The 22,752-nt window shown below is 36.5% G+C and overlaps 1 protein-coding gene across 4 annotated transcripts in view; it reads right to left on the reverse strand.

The window, feature by feature from the left end:
* The window catches only part of LOC126215350 (V-type proton ATPase 116 kDa subunit a 1), a 124,967-nt gene that overhangs the window by 58,277 nt on the left and 43,938 nt on the right, over positions 1 to 22,752 (reverse strand). The window contains exon 4 of one of the 4 annotated variants that reach the window (XM_049942037.1): positions 6,162 to 6,259. The exons of 2 other annotated variants lie outside the window; for them this stretch is intronic. In XM_049942037.1, the coding sequence (XP_049797994.1) occupies positions 6,162 to 6,259 (98 nt within the window). Of the gene's footprint in view, positions 1 to 6,161; positions 6,260 to 15,905; positions 15,929 to 22,752 lie in introns of all 4 variants that reach the window. One more of the 4 variants, XM_049942039.1, reaches the window with a different exon arrangement.

Raw genomic sequence — 22,752 nt, forward strand, 5'->3', positions numbered from 1 at the left:
CTGTGTCATTGGGTTTGCTCAAGTTACTGCAGACCACCAAGTTTTCAGAATCCTCACTTGCCCCCACATTCACAATATTCAGCATCACTGATAGCCCACTTCTTTGAATTAGCCTTGCACCTTGTCACCTCTGTTCTCAACCTGTTGAGGGGCTTCCAGATCCTGTATTGGAAATGGCAGTCTGAAGGTACCTTCTCTATTACCATTCATTATTCCCTAAGTGACTGTTCTCCACAGCTGACCTCGGCGAGCTTCTGCTGAACTCTAAACTGGTGCAGCTGTAGGTAGGAAGCTTTTTCTGGATTGCAGTGATGAGGATAGGTGTGAATTCCGAACAGTCGCTGCCTCAAATCTGATTCTTGCGCCTTATTTGCATTCTCTGCTGCTAACTTCTTACATCTGAAGGTGCTACTCCGATGAGTGGAAATATTGTCAACTGGGGTTGGTCTTAGGCACACTGTGACTATACAACCAGTCTCATAATGCCCATGTGATTTGTAGCTATCTTGTTTCCTCCTCACTGTGTGGGTGGAATGCACACCCTTGAGTTTTATCCAAATTGGGTTTCAAGTAATTGTCATCATAGCAGATAAGTTCTTTGAGAGCAGATGTTAGTTTCACTTATGTATCTTCAAATGTCGCTAACTGAACAGCGGCAGCTGTGTCACCCACACAGATGAAGGACTGGGTTCCAGTGTTGATTGGCTGACCATTGGTATGTATGTTACAAAGGGTGTTCAAAGAGTCTCTCTGCAGTGCCGTAAGATTGTTAGCCGTGTGTGCCGCATGATTGTTCGCCTTCCGGGGTACTTTCCTTCAACTGGACTCTGCCAGTGATATTCTGTACCCATTCATAGGAGAACTTGTGTTAAGCGAAATACTGAAGGGTTATTTTCAACAAGATGGTGCAACCGTGCATACAGCTCGCATTTCAATGTCACCGCTTGCTGATATTTTTGGTGATCACAGAATTTAACAGGGACTTTGGCCTCCACGATCGCCTGAGCTACCACCACCTGACTTTCTTCTGGGGTGCAGCAAAAGCAACTGTCTATAAAAACCGTCCAAAATCCCCTGATGAATTCAAAACTGCAATATCCACTTTCACTGCTTCTGTTACAGAAGGAATGTTACAGTTTGTGTTTGGAAACATGATTAGATGAATTGATTTGTGTATTCAACAACAGGGGGGGACACTTTCAACATTTAATGTGAGAATTTGTTAGTAAAAATGAATATTCAATAAATTAATAAATTGTATTTCATTGAGTTTCATTTCGGTATATTCACTGTGGCATATGGCACGCACGGCTATCAATCACATGACACTGCGGAGAGACTTTTTTAACACCCCATATAATATTGGGGGCCAGAACACTTCCCTGGGGAAAGTCATTCTTCTGAATTCTCACGGACTCTCTTTCTCATTTAAAGTGACAAAAAGTATATGATCTCCAGGAGGCAATGGATAAACTGCATCAGAAGGTAGTACTTAGTAGTTGTTTTACAGCTTATAGACTACTGTGTTTCATGTCTGTTTGAGGAGATTATGTCATTTTCTGTTCGGGATGTTGATATGGCTTGGATAACTTGTTCTCCTGTTTATATTGTGTCTTCTCAGAATGGATCATTTTTGATAAGCTGTTCATATCTGTTAAGGAGTACTTTTCAGTCTATCAAGCCCAGGTATATACAGTATTCTACGGCCTCTCAGAACATATTTACGAAAGATGTTCTTTACTAGCTCCACAAAATCTACGTAATTTTTTGGATCAGGCCTGATTTTTATGACTCCTTCATCCAAGTTCTCAGATAACTGATCCCACCAAGCTTTTTCGATGTTAAACTGTCTTCTGAATACAACCTTTTCTGATTTAACAGCTGCTTCTGGAGGACGTATAAGAACTCAGTGTCATGTTCTTGGGAACAGTTCTGCAAAGTGCTTCTTGATCTGCAATGCGCTTCTTGATTTGATGAGCTATATATTCAGAGTGTTATAACACCTCCATAATCCACTGTTAAAGGAATACAGCAACTTTAGATCATGTATTAGTTTTACACCCAAGCATTTGGCCCATTCTTCTAGAGTATTACCATTTGTGTGCGTCTCCTTATACACCAAGGATTACTATGAAAAAGTTACCCATGATAAGAAGCTCTGTCGGCTGAGAGCCAAAATTGCAAGTTTCTGTAAATCTTTATTGCTTATTTGGTGGCTGGTAGACAGATGATGTGTAAGACTGGGTTCATACTGTCAGGATTTCAATGTCATCAACACAGTTCATATCCACAGACAGTGTACGAGTGTCAAGTTTTGTGAAAACTGCACTGCCATATTGTATACTAGGCCTCTCCGAGGCAAGTTTTGATGATTGAAGGTATCATTTAAAGCTTGGGATTTTATTTGAATTTGACACGGCAAGGAAACAGAACTTTTTATGCAAGGACTCCTTCGTGAAAGACTTCATAGCCAATACCAAAGCTATTTTCCATCAATTTTAACAAAAATTCTAGTGCACCTGTGACAAAGGGATATCATATGAAAATATTATGCTACATCCTGTGTTCAACAACACTTCTTCTTACTGATTCTTCTAACTCAAAAGGCAGTACATTATATAAAGAAAAAATTCAATTGCAGGAACTTTTGTACCTTTAACAGAGGCAAAAAGGGTCCCCAAACCTCCAACAGGCACCCACCCCCCTTCCAATACTGCATAAGGGTACAGAAATAGAAAATAGTATTAATATTTTTCAGAACTGCACAGACAAGGTGAAATCTGAAACATAAAGTCTTTTCGATGAAGTCCATTAAGACTACCTGGAGAAAAAAAAGGTTGCTGGGAGAGCATAACATCATTTCATCCATGGAAGAGCACAGTTCAATTATACATATATAAAACCAAAGTTATTGCTTTCTAAATTATGAAGAATTCATTAAGAACCATGAGAAGAAACCAAAGGAATAAGAATGTCTCAGAATACCACACATTATAAAGCAACAAACTGAAATACTGACAGTTTTGAAGTGCAAGGCAGTGTTAAAACAATAACAGAAGAAAACTGAAAATGTTTGAATAGTACTGTAGTAAGGTATAGAAAATACTATGACCTGACCATCAAAACTGCTCTTTCAATTCTTGGTGGCTGACAAGTAAAAGATTTTTTGGCGAGTACTTGTCCATCCAGAGAAAGATCTGTTTGCTAATATAAAGTTAAACAGAAGAATAAGTTAATTCTGTCTAATTACTGATAAACAGACTGTATGTATCTGATTGAGAAAGAAACAATCAACCTGTAAGACATGAAGGCAGACCAGTATCTCCTACCCTTAATCAGTTCGAGTGTCACCCAAAATGAAACTAACCTTTTGTTAAGAAAATAAACACATTTAAAAAGTAAATGCTCTTATTTTGGAAATGACAAAATGTCAATAATATTTATTTAACATTCAAACAAAAATTTGCTTTGTGTTTTATCAATCCAAAAAATAACAAGTCAATGAGATGGTTTTTAACACTTCTCATATTCTGTTTGCCACTTTCACGTGTGCTAGTTGTTGCAAATGGAATTTGTATTCTGAAGGCTTTCTTCAGTACCAAGAGAGAGACACCCCCAGCATTTCACCATAATATTGTGAGCACAGCTTTATCAAAACCCAGTTTCAGTGCATTGTCTTCACAGAATGAGCAATTTTACTTTGTACTTTGGTCATACTATGAATATAGGATATGTCACTGAAAATAGTCTTAGCATGAAGGCATTTATTTGTCAATTTCAATTGGGGAAAAATATTTGTCCATAGAATTTACTGCCAGTGACAACTGATTGCTTACTTCATCTGCAAATGAGAATATTTCATTGTGTGTATCAAGCATTATCATCAGTTCTTTGAACCATCACAAACCATGAAAGAAAACTTGACCACTGTGAAAATATTCAGACTATTTTTGTGCAAGTTGAAGTTCAGCTTTGTTTTATAAGCAATCTCTACAATACAGCAGTTTGGAAGTAAATACATTGCCTGTTTTTTTTTTGGTACACGCAAGTTAATAAGCGACTGGCAAAACCCTGACCAATGAGTGACAACTCTCTGGAATCACAGGTTGTGTTGCACAATGCAAGTAGATCACTGTTGTAAATTCACTGACTTTGCCAAATTTAAGATCCATCGTTGACACGAATGTTTTACTTAACATAGGAGGTGTGTTCTCATATTGTTTATGGCCAAAAAATCTCACAAGCAACAATGAATGGGCAGGTGCATTGTCACGATGCAAAAGCCATGAATTGTTTTTCCACAATTCCAGATTTTTTGTGTGTATTGCTTCTTGCTAATGGCGCATAATGTCAATGTAATACTTCTTATTGACGGTACGACGTTGAGGCAAAAATTCATGATGCACTACAGCACGGTAACTGAAGAAAAAACAGTGACCAACACTTTGACATTTGATCAAACTTTGCATGCTTTTCTCGGTCTTGGCCCTCTGGGATGCTCCCACTGGGACAACTGGGCTTTGGTTTTAACAACTAAAAACCAATGTTCCTTCACCAGTTATGACCCTTTTAAGCAAATCAGGATCATCATTGATGTCATTCAACAGCTCCTCGTGATGCTCATGTGACAGTTCTTCTGATCAAAACCGAGAAGTTTTGGAACAAACTTTGCCAACACACGTCTCATGCTCAACACATCCAAAAAATTTGCACGGCACTAGCTGACCGATATGCCAACATTCTCAGTTACTTCTCTTACAGCAATTTGTAAGATTCACAGCTTTGACATTATAATGAGTTGTCGATGTGCTGGAGCATCTAGAGTGATGTTTGGCATTGGCACCTTCCTGGCCATCTTGGAAGAGCTTGTACCACTTGTAAATTTTTTTTTTTACTTACAGGAGACTCACTGTATGTCACTGTCAACACTTCAAGTTTTTTAGATCAATTTTTCACACAAAATTAGATGCAAATTCTTTGCTTCATTTTTTATAATAATCGGAAATTGTTGATGACACTAAAACACATCTAACCTTTCTAATCATCAAAAACAAATGAAGTATGCTGTACACTTGAAACTGTGAACATACGTCCAGGACATGTGTACCAACATAACAAAAAAAATATCAATCAAATGCACGTTGCCTGCACAATTTGAAAAGTTACCTTACTTTTTGAACAGCCCTCATTAGAATCTAACACAAAAGTGATTTTTAAATTAATTTTGTTTACTTACTGAATTATAACTGACCTTTGCTTTTATTCTTCAAAAAATTTCATCACCCCCTCCTTCATTAATCACTCCCAGGATGGGTACTACTCTCTCACACAAAAAAAAAAAAACAACAGACACTACATTCAAGTCTCTGAATGAGGAAGAAGTGCAGGGAAACCTATCTTGTCTAGCCAGAAGGGAAGTAGTAGTTGAGAAGGGAGCGGAACAGGATTGTAGCCTATGTCCCACGTTATTCAGTCTGTACAAGAGCAAGCGGTAAAGGAAAATGCCAACACATTTGGAAAAAATAAAACCAAGGTTTGGCAGTGCCATTAATTTGGCCAGTGACAGCATACACACTGGAATATCATTTGAATCTAATGGATAGTGTCTGGATACACATTACGCAATTAACATAAACAGGAGTAAAGGAGAGCTCAAACTGAGTGAAGGATTACTGAGGGAATTAGAATAGGAAATGAGACACTAAGTAGTGGACAAGTTTTGCTATTTGGGCAGCAAAGTAACTGGTTATGGTTGAAGTTGAGAAGATATAGGATATAAAATGCAGAACGGCTATAGGAAGAAAATTTCTGAAACTCAGAAATATAATTTAAAGTCAAGTGTTAAGCTACATCAGTCAGTCTTCAGACTGCTGACAACAATAATGACAACACATTACACTGGCAGTAGTACTAACCACTAACTAAAACAGCATAAAATAATCCGTGAAGCCACTGACAAAAGAAAAAGTGCCAATTGTGGAGGGCAATTTTCGTAACAAGAGAAAAAAAGAGTATTCTTATCAAATTCTGCCACTTCTCTCTTCTAGCACCTAGCAACTCTCGCCACCGTTCCTCTCCGGCCACTACTAGAAAGCCCGCTGCACTTCCAAAGTGTAATGCAGAAGCACGCTCACACCACTCGAGCGCGCCCACTTACGTACCCGAGCTGGACGGGCCCGGAGGGCGCCTGCCGTGCGATAGAGTCATCGCTTATGAGGGCCCGCGTCATTGACTCGGTCGCATTTGCTCCCCCCTCGTGCTACACAGGAAAAAACAAACAGCAGACATGGAGAGGGGGCATCACTTTACAGTATGAGTGGCCACTTCCAACTTGGAACTGTAGTAAGGAGGATTCATTCAGCACTTTTCCTCACCATAATTCACACTGCCTGTACACAAACATCTGTGACAAAGTCACTAAGTTAAACACCATTTCAGAATAGTGAACATGTCACAAACATCCAATTTCTGATTTTATTCCAGCAAGACTGATACGAGACCTTTTCAGGTGTCTACCTATACTGACAATTCTACTGCCTGGCTAAAGCTAAGGCAGCAAACACATCCTGCAATAATAACTACTGGGCCACTACACAAAATATATTTGAAGATAATGGATTTTTCAATCCGTATGATCATGAAAACAGTATCAGTTATCAAAATTTATAACCTTACAGTTAATACTACTGGATTGCTTTCACGAGTTCAGGTTTTGGAAAAATTTTACTACAACTGTAAAAGGAATCAGCCATTTAATAATTACTGCCAAACTTTCTCCCTTTTTTATAGAATGATTTGAATAAAAGATACATGTATATTTAACTGGCCAAAGTCTTAAAAATGTGAGTTAGTAAAATAATTTAACTCTTATCCTTTCCAGAGTGTGGCTTCCTATAGAAACAAACTTTACAACCTAATGTGTACAGTAAATAGTTCTGAAGTCTAATGTGCACTTCAAGTGATATAAAACAAAAAAAACATTTTACTGAAAGTTACATTAAGTGTGTTGATCAGTTCTCAAATGAATTTGAGGCACAACACATACTAAAATAACGAATGTGTCAGTTTTATTGTAGTGCACTTCCTCAGGGTACAGATAATGCATCAGTTATTTCAGTTTTTTTTAGTATTTTATGGATTTTGTAAGACAATGTGGCAGCACATGAGGAGGATTTTAATGAAGCCTACATATTTATAAAAATGAGAATCTGGCACAGAATCAACACAAAACAGTTGCAGCTTCTACTCCAGATCCAACTGAGGATAAAATTACCTATTTTAAGATGAGAGCATTTCATCATGACAGTCTTCTATTGATATTTTCTACTGTTAACCTTCAGTTACTTCCAAGCTAAAAACCAGCGTCTTATTTCATGCAAAACCATTAAGTAGCCAACTTTCTGCAGTCCAAGTTGGAATGTGGCTCGATTTAAAATGCTGTGGAAAGGCAGAGATGACAAGAACAGTGATAACCATGCACAATGCATTACACTACAATCTCAAAATACGACACACTGGAGAGGACAGACTATACCAAGACAAAACCTACAAAACAAACAAGTAGCAATAATTCTACAGTAAGCTACAGAGTGACAGTCTTTAAAGTTAGGATGGAAAATCTGGGACTACATTACAACCCAACACCCACTATAACAACAACAAATCTAATTCCAATGCAACAATCATGGAATTACAAAAACATACTGGTCCATTTATTTTTTTACAGGAGTATTTCTCTGCCAAGAACAGCAGTTTCTCTGCTAAAGTACATAATTTTATTTAAAAAAGCAGAACAGTTCTCAAATGTAAAATTTATAACAGTTTCAGCAAGCATTCATACCTTTAATTTCAAACGGTTAGAACATTTTTCAACAACAGCTCACCTCACTGATACAGTTACTACGCTCCCACCACCATTCCCAGTAACAACCTACATTGAATTCTTAAAACGTAGAATTTTACTTATCACAATGATTTCACATCTGTTTACATGTCAAGAATATAAAGAATTCTGTGCACATCACCCAGCTACATACCAGACAAATGAAATTTGAAACTGTAAATTTAGAGATTATTAGTTAACTTCACAGTTTCCGTATAGAGAGAAAGTGTACAAAATTTCTTCTACAAAAGTTCTTGCCATTCAACAAGATTCTGTCTTTCAACTAACATTAGGACCCATTAAGTTTTACATTGAAGCCGAGTGTCCAGTGTGATGAATGGCACTTGTGAAGAGGAAGAGAACATGCTGCTTTCTGGAAGGCAAATAAGACAAATATCTCTGCCACTGGCATCCTAGCTACCAATTAAAAATCCACACTGAAGGCTTGAAATGGCAATCCTGAAAGTAAGAACAACTTAATATACTGTACACTACTGTCCAAAACAAAATTACATTCAGCTAAATATCAGAAGGGGAGGTAAGATGTTTATATACCAACTTACAACAAAGATAAGGAATTACTACATGGCTAGGTGGGAGAATATAACCTGAATGCTGTATCTACACTGCTGATCCACGCAACCAACAAATTCAATGGGGATATAGTGACCAAGATGGAGGCTATACAGAAAACTTAAAACACACATTACAGAATTTGGGCCTTACACCTGCTGGATAACTAATATTGCCTACAGATTTAGAGCATAACTACATACTACTGTAGCTTTCTAAAATTTCACGGATGCAGTCACTAAGGCAGTTTTTGATTTAGTCCATAATGCTACTCTCACAGGCATCTATTACATGACACTGTTCTTACGATAATGATTACAGAAATATATGAATACACCGAAACTTAAGCAGTACTGGAATTTTTGGACATCAAATAAAAAACCTCTAACATAAAGCAACTGATGCATTTACAACAAAGACCAGAACATCTGACAAAAACAGGAGGTTGTAGAGGAACATCAGCAAGGCAAACAGACACATACAATTCAAATATGACTGTGAGGCAAGTAACCAATTGTTTTCATCATACTATCAGCACTGTTAATCACCACCTATCATTTAGAAAATTTATATTTATATAAATACTCCCCACAAGATAATTAAGCACATGAAAATAAATGAGAAACTTCAGCACACACATTATCCATTCAGACAATCTCTGATGTATTAGTCTATCATTTTGCTGCAGAGAAAGTGCTGAAGCTAGTATAAATTCCAATAAATTATTACCGATATTTCACCTACAATGGACATACTAACAGCAGTTTAAGACAGATCCTAAATGTACCACAGAAATTTACTACCACCTGCACCATCTACATTTCCAACAAACCTGTGCAATTAACCTTCAACCAGCTGTTTAATTAGCCATTAATTCAAGTTACTAATTAGATCAATGACTAGTGCTGTCGTTTTTTGTTTGCAGGGTACTCAATCAGCTTCGTAGAATAAATTTTTTGGGCCACAACATTATCTTTTCATGGAGTACTGAACCACATAATTTACTACAATCTATGCCAACAACCTTTTTACTGTGAATTATTAACTAAATCTATATCTGATATAATATCATTGTTTCCATTAGGTCTTCCAACTTTAATTCTCCTGCATTTGTGGAAATTACCCTTCCAGCTGACTTTCCTCGACTCTGGCAACTGTTTCTTACCATTTCTCCAAATTTTCTAGCCTTTTCGCAACCCAATGAAATATTGATAAACAGATTAAGCTCTTCTAACTCAAGTAGAGAGGGTCAGTGAAACGTTGTAATATTCTGGTGATCCACCAGCAACACCATTTTCAGACAATGCTTACTGCTAAGCTAATGAATGAGAGAGAAATTACACTTCAGTGCTACAGCAACATCACACTCATTGGAAACGCACGATGACTTTATATTTTAGCAAAGCACAAAATACGTAGGCAATTACACACAGACAGAAAACAATCAAAAGTGTTTTGGTGCTGTGTGTAAGGTGACCTTTCAAAAAAAGGAAGTTTCGACTGTACCAAACAGAATTTGTCACCAACATCTCTCCTGTCAAAAGGGCTTAAATGCTTGAACACACTGTTTCCATGGGAAGAATCCACAGCTTCAAGTCTTGTGCTGTTTTATAACCAGCTCTGCAGTTCTTTTGACCTCATTACAGACATCTATCAGAACTTCAGAACAATGTAGAAGATTTGCTTGAATTTCCAACATTTGCCTAAATAGGACCTGCCAATATGATTTGAATTCCATAGTTTTCAGATACATGTCATCTGTTTATTAGTACCATATCACTTCATTCAAAATTAAAAAGATGACCAGTCATTTCCCTTACTGCTTTCCATTCCCTTCCCCCCCTCCTAATGTAGCCAATCCACTGTCATTCTCTCCATCTTAAAGCGCTCAACTTATTCATATTACCATCATTCATTCTTGCTCGAGTATAACTGCCATTATTTGTCATCCCAAGTTTTTCTGCACCCACAGACAGTTGTCTGATGTATTCTACTTTTCTACATTTTTTGGTAACCTGACAAATTTTCCACAAAGGTTGGGGGGGGGGGGGGGGGGGGGACGACAATTTTCTGTAAGGTCAATAATCACAGTGTCAGTGACTACAGTGACAGTACTATTATTATTATTATTATTATTATTATTATTATTATTATTATTATTATTATTATTATTATTTCTCTTTCTTGTCTCAGACGTTATGTCTGGTTAAAAATGGAAAGTGACGCAGACCTTGATCAAGCGTGACTCTTAACTGTATGGTATGTGTTACATTGCATTTAGGAACTTTCGGGTTGTTGAACATGTATGAATAATTAAAGATTTCTGTAGTTGTATATATATGTTTGGATGTAGCTGTATTGCATTGATGTACTGGTGGATATTGTGTGGTATGACTCCTGCAGTTGATAGTATAATTGGTATGATGTCAACTTGATCCTGATGCCACATGTCTGACTTCCTCAGCCAGTTGGATGTATTTTTCAATTTTTTCTCCTGTTTTCTTCTGTATATTTGTTGTATTGGGTATGGATAATTCGATTAGTTGTGTTAATTTCTTCTTTTTATTGGTGAGTATGGTGTCAGGTTTGTTATGTGGTGGTGTTTTATCTGTTATAATGGTTCTGTTCCAGTATAATTTGTATTCATCATTCTCCAGTACATTTTGTGGTGCGTACTTGTATGTGGGAACGTGTTGTTTTATTAGTTTATGTTGCATGGCAAGTTGTTGATGTATTATTTTTGCTACATTGTCATGTCTTCTGGGGTATTCTGTATTTGCTAGTATTGTACATCCGCTTGTGATGTGATCTACTGTTTCTATTTGTTGTTTGCAAAGTCTGCATTTATCTGTTGTGGTATTGGGATCTTTAATAATATGCTTGCTGTAATATATGGTGTTTGTTTGATCCTGTATTGCAGTCATGAATCCTTCCATCTCACTGTATATATTGCCTTTTCTTAGCCATGTGTTGGATGCGTCTTGATCGATGTGTGGGTGTGTTAGATGATACAGGTGCTTGCCATATAGTGTTTTCTTTTTCCAATTTACTTTCTTTGTATCTGTTGATGTTATGTGATCTAAAGGGCTCTAGAAGTGGTTATGAAATTGCAACGGTGTAGCCGATGTATTTATATGAGTGATTGCTTTGTGTATTTTGCTAGTTTCTGCTCGTTCTATAAAGAATTTTCTTAGATTGTCTACCTGTCCATAATGTAGAATATAATAGAAGGAAACATTCCACGTGGGGAAAAAAATATATCTAAAAACAAAGATGATGTGACTTTCCAAACGAAAGCGCTGGCACGTCGATAGACACACAAACGAACACAAACATACACACAAAATTCTAGCTTTCGCAACCAACGGTTGCCTCTTTCCTGACGAGGCAACCGTTGTTTGCGAAAGCTAGAATTTTGTGTGTATGTTTGTGTGTCTATCGATATGCCAGCGCTTTCGTTTGGTAAGTCACATCATCATTGTTTTTAGATATATTTTTTGTCCATAATGTAGGTTTTTTATGTCGATAAATCCCCTTCCTCCTTCCTTTCTGCTTCCTTTCTGCTTATGTGAATCTTTCTGTTGCTGAATGTATGTGATGTACTCTATATTTGTGGCATTGTGATCATTTAAGTGTATTGAGTGCTTCTAGGTCTGTGTTACTCCATTTCACTACTCCAAATGAGTAGGTCAATATTGGTATGCATAAGTATTTATAGCTTTTGTCTTGTTTCCTGCTGTCAATTCTGTTTTCAGTATTTTTGTTAGTCTTTGTCTATATTTTTCTTTTAGTTCTTCTTTAACATTTGTTTTATCTATTCCTATTTTTTGTCTGTATCCTAGATATTTATAGGCATCCGCTTTTTCCATCGCTTCTATGCAGTCGCTGTGGTTATCCAATATGTAATCTTCTTGTTTAGTGTGTTTTCCCTTGACTATGCTATTTTTCTTACATTTGTCTGTTCCAAAAGCCATATTTATATCATTGCTGAATACTTGTGTTATCTTTAGTAATTGGTTGAGTTGATTTGTTGCTGCCAGTAGTTTTAGATCATCCATGTATAGCAAATGTGTGATTTTGTGTTGGTATATTCCAGTAATATTATATCCATAATTTGTATTATTTAGCATGTTGGACAGTGGGTTCAGAGCAAGGCAGAACCAGAAAGGACTTAACGAGTGTCCTTGGTATATTCCACGCTTTATCTGTATTGGCTGTGATGTTATTTGAATTTGTTTGGATATTAAGTGTGGTTTTCCAGTTTTTCATTACTATGTTTAGGAACTGTATCAATTTAGGCTCTACTTTGTATATTTCCAATATTTGTAGTAACCATGAGTGGGGGTACACTATCAAAAGCTTTTTGGTAATCAATGTATGCGTAGTGTAGCGACCTTTGTTTAGTTTTAGCTTGATATGTCACCTCTGCATCTATTATCAGTTGCTCTTTACATCCTCGTGCTCCTTTGCAACAGCCTTTTTGTTCTTCATTTATAATTTTGTTCTGTGTTGTATGTGTCTAATTTCTGTGTAATGACTGAAGTTAATATTTTGTATATTGTTGGTAGGCATGTTATGGGGTGATATTTAGCTGGGTTTGCTGTGTCTGCTTGATCTTTAGGTTTCAGATAAGTTATTCCATGTGTAAGTGTATCAAGGAATGTGTATGGGTCTGCAATGTAACTGTTAAATAATTTAGTTAGATGTGAATGTGTTGAGGTGAATTTCTTCAGCCAGAAATTTGCTATTTTATCTTTTCCAGAGGCTTTCCAATTGTGAGTAGAATTAATTGCTTGGGTGACTTCATGTTGCAAAATTATCACTTCAGGCATTTGTGGTATCATCTTGTACGTATCTGTTTCTGCTTGTATCCACCGTGCATGCCTGTTATGTTGTACCGGGTTTGACCATATGTTGCTCCAGAAGTGTTCCATGTCTGTTATGTTTGGTGGATTGTCTATTTTAATGTGTGTGTTATCTATTGTCTGGTAAAATTTCTTTTGGTTTGTGTTGAATGTTCGGTTTTGTTTCCTTCTATTTTCACTTTTTTTGTATCTTCTAAGTCGTTTGGCCAATGCTTGTAATTTCTGCTTCTTTTCATCTAATTGCTCTATCGCTTCTTGTTGTGAGATTTTACCAAACCTTTTTCGTTTTTTTTTCTGACATTTCATTTCTTATAAATTGTGTTAGCTGTCCGATGTCCTTTCTCAGTTTTTCTATTCTGATCTGTAGCCTGTGTTGCCATGCTGGTTTTGTGGGTTTCTTCTGTGTGTTGGTTGGTTCTGATCTTTGCCTAGTGTGTATATTTAGTGTAGTGAGTGCTCCTATATAAACCAGTAGTTGTAACTCTTCCATAGTAGTGTTTTCATTTATTTTGTTGTGTATGATTGTGTTGATAGTTTTTATTGTTGTTTCGACTTGTGGGTTTGCAAGAATGGTCTAATGTCTGTATTTGTGTCTTTGTATTCTATATGTGTCAGCTGAAATTTTTCTTCTATATCTAACATGTGTGTTACTTCGTGTTCTATTTGTGCTTGTTCTGGTGGCTGTCTTAAGATTTCGTTTTCCTCTGATTGTTTAATTGATGCGTGTTGTTCTTCGTTTTTTTTGCTCTGGGATGTTTGAGTCCATTACTGTATTTTCTTCTTCTGATTGCACATTATTTTGTTCCAGTATTTGTTGTACTTGTTGTTTGATGTTTTCTAATTCTGACTGGGGTATCCTGTTATTTTTTATTATTACACGGATCTGATCAGCTAGTCGTTGTTCTGTTAAAAATTTTAATTCTGGGTATCTGGTAATAAATGTTGTGTATACTTGTGATCTGTATCCAGTTGTGTTGGTTCCTAGGTTTGTTGCTTGGTAATAACAGAACATGAAGTGTCGATTAACTTCATCTGACCATGTCATCCTCTGTCTTTGTTTTCCTTCTAGGGTGGTTGCAGGAAGCATATCCTGCAAAACACCTCTATTTGGATTTAAATCATTTTCCAGTTGGCTAGCAGTGTCGTTACCATTGTGGGCGAGCAGAGGGTTCAAGCGTCGTCCCCGACCATGACGGCGCTTGTCCGAGGCTTCTTTAGTTCTGTCCTGAACCAACTAATTACACTAAAAGGGGGGTTAGCCCTATTAGTGGTTTGTTCTTTTCATCGCCTTTTACGACTAGCAGAACATACCGGAGGCCTATTCTTTTCCCGGGCCTCCACGGGGTTTATTATTATTATTATTATTATTATTATTATTATTATTATTATTATTATTATTATTATTATTATTATTAAGCTTCGCAAGTTACAAAGGTTCTTTTCTGTATAATGAACAACATTTGAACACTTTGCTGGGGCCTCAAAAATAACATTCCTGTTTCTACTCTGTTTTAATTGTTCCCTTTGAGTATTGTCAAAGTAGCTTTTACACAGACGTTCAACAAGTCGTCTGCCAATACCAGAAACTAGTAAATATCCCGATAGTCCTGGATGGTGGTGCATTAATGACATGCCCTATTCATTGCCATCTTTTGGCTTCAATTTTTGCTATTATTTATTTATTCATCTTCAGATTTCAGATATGAAAGTTAAAAACCGATTCAATTAATGGTTTCTACATGTGCAATTTCCTAGAAAGCTGATTTTGAGGACTGCCATATGAACATAGTGTCATCAGTTAACCTTTTGAATTCTTGATTCTATTTCATCTTTTATAGAGTTATCAGAGGGTAGCAGAGTGCCAACGTCAATTTGTCTGTCTGTCCAAAAGTTGTGTCGCTAATATGAAGTGCATTACTGTTTGCTGGGCGGCAAGAAGTTCTGAAGTACATTGTTTCACCTGATTTTATCTGAAGACCCGTAACTTTCACAGCATTTATTCATTGTGCTACCAGAGTTTTTAATTCGTTTTCATCGTCAGCTAACAGAACAATACCATCAGCATGTGACGAAAGACTCCAATAAAAAACTGAGCACTGGTAAAAGGTTATTTTAGATATTAAATTGATTTAAATCTGACTTAAGTGTCTCAGCATGCAACCATGCTCCTTTTTTCTTTCTGTTCCTTTTGCACCTAAAACACCACCACTGAACTTGTATTCAGGACAATGTTAGGAAATACTTTTTGAGTGCACTCAGGAGCTACAGAAGGTATCACTGAAAACACTTTCCACACAACATACTATGTGCAAACATCGCAAAATCCAATTGATGCACAACAAGACAGATAGATGCACCACAAAGCTATTAAGACAAATGTTTAAATTATGCAACTTAGTAGTCACAAACCAAATTTCCTGTCTTAATGGAATTACACCCATGCTGCTCAGCATCTTATGAACTCAACAGCTTGAAGGTTCACACACTCCACGGAAAAATAACAGCTGGACACTTCACACTTTCTAGCACAGAAAATAAAATTGAGGTGCAAGTGATGGGCAAACGTGGCCTATGACTTTACTTACTTCAATATAACAGGCCAGCTGCTCTGTAAAAAATAAGTTTTCTCAAAGCTATTTTAATAGGTAATTATTTAGGAAACATCAGTACAGATTACAATTCAGATGGGCAAAAAAATAATTACAGCTAGCAACTAAAAAAATTACACAGGTTGTATAGATAATGTATTAAAAATCAGTTATGTTAATATTCACTCTAAATGACACATCACATTCGTATGCACAATAGTTTTATCTCCAAGTAACAATCAAAATTAAACATCATAAACCTCTACACATTTATACATATGTAGCCAATATGTATGAAGAGCTAACTGTAGCAACTGGGTCCAAATTTTCCATTGGAACATTTAGGATTTTAATTATTCTAATAGGAATGAGTTATTTCAACATTACACATTTTCACTAAAGAATTAAGTCATATTTCCACAATTTCTCAAACTAATGCTGTCAGTTTGTATTTACATTTCACAATACTGGTTCTTTTAAAGTACCCGTCCATCCCTTGTTATAGTTGTGAAATCATTCCACCAAACTTTGTGCACAGTTAGAGAATTTCCACCAAACCACTCACCACAAAGCTACCATTCTAAGTAAAGGGCACACAGTGCATAACGACGGTCATCAGTATCATGCAGTTAGATGTGGGACATTAAGGACACAGTTAAGACCTGAAGACTTTAGCATCCCTGAGAGGTATGAATTCTACATCCGAACAGGATTAAAACTTGTGCCTTCAACCACACAAAATATTGAAACTTTAGCCTTACACCTTACATATAATTCAAATTTGAAACATTTCTGTTATTTGGAAAACTCAAACTTGGATAAGTGATCTAAAAGCATAAAGAAACAAAATTAAAAATTAAGAACACTGAATTTTCACATTTAATATTTACTAATAGGACAAGTAATTTTATTAGTTACAAACATGGTCACCAAACCACACACACACAAAACATTGTGTTTATGTAAGCAATGTCTGTGATTCTTTTAACTATCATTAACAGGACTACAACATGTAGAAATATCAAACATCAAATCTGAACAAGCCGATATACTGTATGTCCAGAAGTTTTTAGAGGATAGTATGGAGCTGTTTGTATTGTGTATTCATCTTATATTTAGTATAAAATACACATCACACTATTTTTTCTATGTAAATAAATCGTATCACTGCCAGAGACAACTATATAATATACAGCCAATTTTTCTTCTTTCCTGTTGCAAATTACCTTTCACTCTAAAAGCTAAAATTTATCCCTTAAAATATGTATCCATTCTATAGACAATTAAGTAGATTTTGAACAATTTACTCAACACAAATTATATTTTGAGAAAAAATTACATACACTGAGAAATGGTTACGACATATTTGTTCATCACTGTGCTTTAAGGTTTCAATTATTTTTAATCTAGTGTTAAGGTTTTAGTTATTTTTAATCTAGTGTCAAGGTTTCAATTATTTTTAATCTAGTGTTAAAAGGGTTAACCGGTGATCTCTACATGAACTTGCTTGAGAAGAGCTCTTGTTTATAGTTGGAAAACAGTTGCTTGTGTGAAGTACTGTCCTGTAATACACTTCATAATTACAGTAACTGCAAAATGCTCACCAAACCGAGACTACCATCCAAAACCAATAATGCAGGAACCTGTTGTAGAAGACAGTCCAACTTCCACAACATGTTTCCACATAATATTCCCAATAAGGATAAAATACAGCATTTCAGCTGGAAACTTCACAACCATCCACCCTACAGACCCAACCATATCACCTCTGATAATAACCTGATATTCCACTTGAAATAATGTCTTTCTGATCAGTGTTGGGAAGACTAACTCTAGACTGGTGTTAAGTGATAAAATACCAGCAGGCATTCCTATGCAGACGGGTTGGTGAAACTAGTGCAATGTTATTTTCCTTAGAAGTTAACAGCGAGTATGTGGAAAAGTGAAGTAGGTTTGCAAGAAGCTCTGTGAATATGCATCATACAACAAAATTAGGTTTTACACCTACTGAAGGTATACACACCAATGCCACCCTAGAGCACTGTGCTGAATTTGTCTTGTTCATGTATCTATCTAATGTGATGCAGAAGTAAGTTACAGTAAAAACTGCAGTTCACATTTCATTATTTATTGTTTGCACTCAAAAAATAGCAGTCTTAACTGTTGCTATTAATAATATGTTAACATATTCACAATCTGGCACATGGCACCGATCAGTTTGTGTTCATATTCTACCAACGGCTCTATCCTCTTATTCATTCTTACAAGATTTTAAGAGAAGTCCCTAGACACCAATTTCATAAAGCAGTACAACACAGTTTTCAAAAACTCTAAGAAATCACCTTTGAAGATTTAAAGGTTATAGTGATGTAGAGCTGAAAACATTTCGAGTCACTAAATGAAATTACAATTAAGAGAGAGTAGTGTATAAGTTTAGTAATCACAAAGTCATTGGTTTGATTGTCACTAGTGGTAACATAAAACACATTTATTTAAATTCTGTAATTATTAAAGTGGTATGTTGGTTAACAAGTACTATATAACTAGTTAATAAAAATATGATATTTTTTTAATACCTAATCTCATGAATATAATAAATTGAAATTTGGTACAAAATAATTATTCAAATAAAATTAAAATCTTAATATACCTCATTTTTTAAATCTGATTAAAATGTATAAATAATCTCTCTCTTTCCCTGCACAGATTACTAACTGCTTGCATTAGATATGGTCCACAGTGGACCATTCGGGGCTTACAGAAGCACCGTTTAGTTTGTGGGCGGTTCCTGAGAAAACCCAAAAAAGCATTTTTCACCATTTTTTGTCAGCAGCATTAGTTAGCTGAATAACCAACCATTGCAAACTGCTCAAATTTTACCAGTATATTCACTAGAAATTTATTTAGAAGTGTGATCTTCCCATTTTCTAAAATATTTATCCATAATCAAGGAACACAGATTCTGGATACCAAAACCAAGTCACAGATTATGCACAGCAAATGGGTGTAATTTTTAAGATATATTTGCAAAATCTTTATCTCCAAAAACCTTTAAAGTTTTCTTGCTATCATTATCCATTTCTGAGATATAGAGGTTCAAAGATAGCCAACCTGTACATGTAGAATACATATGTAATATCTAGTATGATGTGAAAACGTAGTTTATAAAGCAACGAAGCACAGAGAAGTATGTTCTAATGTGTCTCCATTATAATCAGTAGGATTCTGGGAATCCCATGTTTTAATAATGAAACACATGCAAAATTTTTGTACACACAAAATCTGGTCTGAGGCATAAATTGGTTTTGCGTTATTCCAATTTCATATCAGTCACCTATCAATATTTTATTGACCCATACAGTTCCTTTCATATGAGAGACCTGCCCTGCTGTAGCAGTGAATAGAAGGCAACGAGTGAAAAAATACTCATATCTCAGCACAAAACAGGAAAATACGCTCCTCTTTAAAAAAGACTGACTGAACCGTGGAGTACCTGGTATTTCAATGTACGTTCCTCAGGTACATTAAAAAATTTTCCAAAGGTTTTGGCTTTCTTTTTTATGCTGACAGAGGGGGGGGGGGGGGGGGGAGAGAGAGAGAGAGAGAGAGAGAGAGAGAGAGAGAGAGAGAGAGAGAAGAATAAGTACTAGAAGATAGTAGATAGTGGTTGTGGTATAGAATGAGTGCAGGAGACAATGGTAGTGAGAATGAGAGGGACACAGTGGAAGTGGAATGTAGTCAACAATGACAGAGTGCAAGAGAAAGGGTGAAGGAAAGTGTCAGTGGGAAGGGAATAAAGAGAAGGAGAAAGTGGAAGCAGGTGAGAGCCAGTGTTAATGAGAGAATATATGACAATAACAATGAGGAAGAAATAGTAACAGTGAGAAGAGAGAGCATAAGTGGGAAGAAATTAATGACATAGTAGATGTAAGGAGGAGACAATGAGAGAGGAGACAGTAATAGGACAGTCAGAAATACATAAAGAGATAATGACAACGAGTTGGGCTGAATGAGTTATTGAGAAGAAGCAATAGGGAGTGGATGAGTGTGAGTGACATAGCTATGGACTAGTGGGTGTGAGCGATTTACAGTTAGGGGAGCTTGTCAGAGAGAAGTGAGTTGCATGTTAAAAAGAGATGAATACATACACAAAAGAAAACTTTGTCGAAAATTTTTGAACTTGCTGAGGAAGGTAGAATAAGGCAGGTGGTGCCCTACTTTTCAGAATCGTTTAAACAGGAATATATCCATCTTTCTGTGCTCCAACAGCAATGTTTCTCCATAGGTACATAACTGATGGATGAGTAATTCATATCCTTAGTTTTATTTATTGATGTGTGCCACTTTTTTATTTAAGTCTTACAAGTATTTTCATACCTATTAAAAATTCACGATCACAAAATTTTCATTACTATCTGTATGGTGTTAGGAATCCGTATGGGGCTAAGAGAAATTATTTTATACTTTAACTACAATTTAAAAATGTGATTTATTAAAAATTTATTTTTATTTAAATAACTATCTTCTGCTTTTTAGTCTCCTGGGTGTGAAACTTTTCATAGATTTTGACCAGATTACAACACTGATATATGGAGAATTTCAGGTTTATTTCCATTTCTCTTCAACTGAGCCAACCAATATAATGCGTCTCCCCTAGTATATCCCTCGATAAGACTGAAGGTAAATATTAGAGATTTGAGCTCACACACAGGCTTGCAGCAGTTAACCTTGCTGCAAACCATTTGTGATGAACAGGAAATGCCTGTGGTACACATAGTACTGTTCACCATACACTATGCAAGAACGCAGGTTAATACTGCATTGTCGTCATCCAGTTCTGTGCTCTGCTGAAAGTTTCAAGTCTCTAGCTTATCGGGAAGATAGTTTAAAGTCAACTGCAAAATTTGTATAACACAGACAGACATGAAAGTAACTTCTTCAAAACTCCTAAAAATATGAAAAATCAAGTATGAAATAAAATACTTCTGGTAAGAATCGAACTGATGGCTTCACGATTCGTGACTTATACATTATCCCCCAGGTACCAGAGATTTCAGTGCACTGCTTAAAATGTTTTGTAGTTAAATGCAAAGACTGCCTCCATAATTTAACAATTAGTTTCGCTGTCTTTGGTGTGAAAGGACTTTGATTCGACTAACAATACCTCAGATTTTTCTGTGGCAGGGAGGTCTAGTATGGGGTCCACTCAGCACACAAGAGACTGAATGAAGAGCTGTTTGAATAAAGCAGCAGGGGCATCACCTACAATCAGTAACAACTGGAGGGAATGGCAACATGCTGATCCCCTGCCCCATGATCATAAATTGCTCCTTGTACTGTGTTATAGGCAGCAGTCAGCCAGTCGGAACACACCTAAGGCCTAATCCATCAGTGGTGTTTAATTTTAATAGTTCATCACACTAGGAAAACTATTATTCTTCAACCACTATTTCTTCAGTTTTTAAAACAGTGTTGTACTGTTTTAGGAAATATGTAAGTATATCTGGACACTTCACTTCAGAACTGACATGGGGACAAACCGATGGGAGACAGTCTATTTGTTGGTTGGTTGGTTGGTTGGTTTGGGGAAGGAGACCAGACAGCGTGGTCATCGGTCTCATCGGATTAGGGAAGGATGGGGAAGGAAGTCGGCCGTGCCCTTTCAGAGGAACCATCCCGGCATTTGCCTCGAGTGATTTAGGGAAATCACGGAAAACCTAAATCAGGATGGCCAGATGCGGGATTGAACCGTCGTCCTCCCGAATGCGAGTCCAGTGTCTAACCACTGCGCCACCTCGCTCGGTAGTCTATTTGTTACTTTACAACTTTTACCATCTGTGACTGAAAGCTCTCTCTTTGGCTGTTATTCAGCTTTCAATAAATGAGTGGAAAGAAACAGCATGTCTCAACAACTACCGTGGCATCTGTTGTCTCTCCAGTGGCAAAGATGACAACTATATAAGTACACATTACACTAATGTTAGTGATGTGTACGAAAGTCTCTAAGATTTAACATGTGGTAGACTAACTCTCAATAAATGCTGTCACCCTCACTGGTCAATACCATCTGTCAATCAAAATGTAATTTTAATCTATCTAAAGCAGCCTATTCCACCACAATGCAGCACTTTCCAACAGGACAGCTAAAATACAAACATTTTGTGACCACTTTTCAAATCCAGGGCTCTTATATTCAGAAGCATTAGTAAGCATTGCTCTGAGCCTCGAGAAGGAGGAGGGACTGTCTCTCCCTAAGAAGCCTTCGCAATTAACATTCACAGAGAGCCATGCTGTGTAACTTTCAGTGACTGCTGACATGTGTAAAACTTTACGGGAGGATGCTTTGTGAAAAATGTAAGTTAATTATCATAAAAAATAGAACTTACATTTTCAAAAATTCAGTGACTGTTTGTGCATACACATTAGGTAGAAATGTATGTGATCCTTCTGTAACACTGATATATCTAGAGAAAGATCAATTTGCTAATAAAACAGCACCCTCCTCAGTTCTTAAAAAGTCTGTCGAGATAATTATTAATCGAAGACTGAAGAGGAGCCCAAAAGACACTGCAATCAGCAGCAACATTTTGTATATTCAGTACAAATCTCTCATCACCATCAAACACACAACCCATGTCTTCCATCATCTTTTCTTCCCAGACAATAGCGTCAACAAATATTGAAGGTAACAAGTAGTGTAGCTCTAGGATACAATTTGGTTTACTCAAAGAGGGCTTTTGTACTGTGACATACCATAAACAAAACACTTACATGCAGTACTAATGGGGAAGCTGAAAACACTATGACAAAGACAGCAGTGAAACAGAACTTGTGCTGAGACATG

Source organism: Schistocerca nitens, chromosome 12, assembly GCF_023898315.1.
Source record: "Schistocerca nitens isolate TAMUIC-IGC-003100 chromosome 12, iqSchNite1.1, whole genome shotgun sequence".
In the NCBI taxonomy this organism is placed as follows: Eukaryota; Metazoa; Arthropoda; class Insecta; order Orthoptera; family Acrididae; genus Schistocerca; species Schistocerca nitens.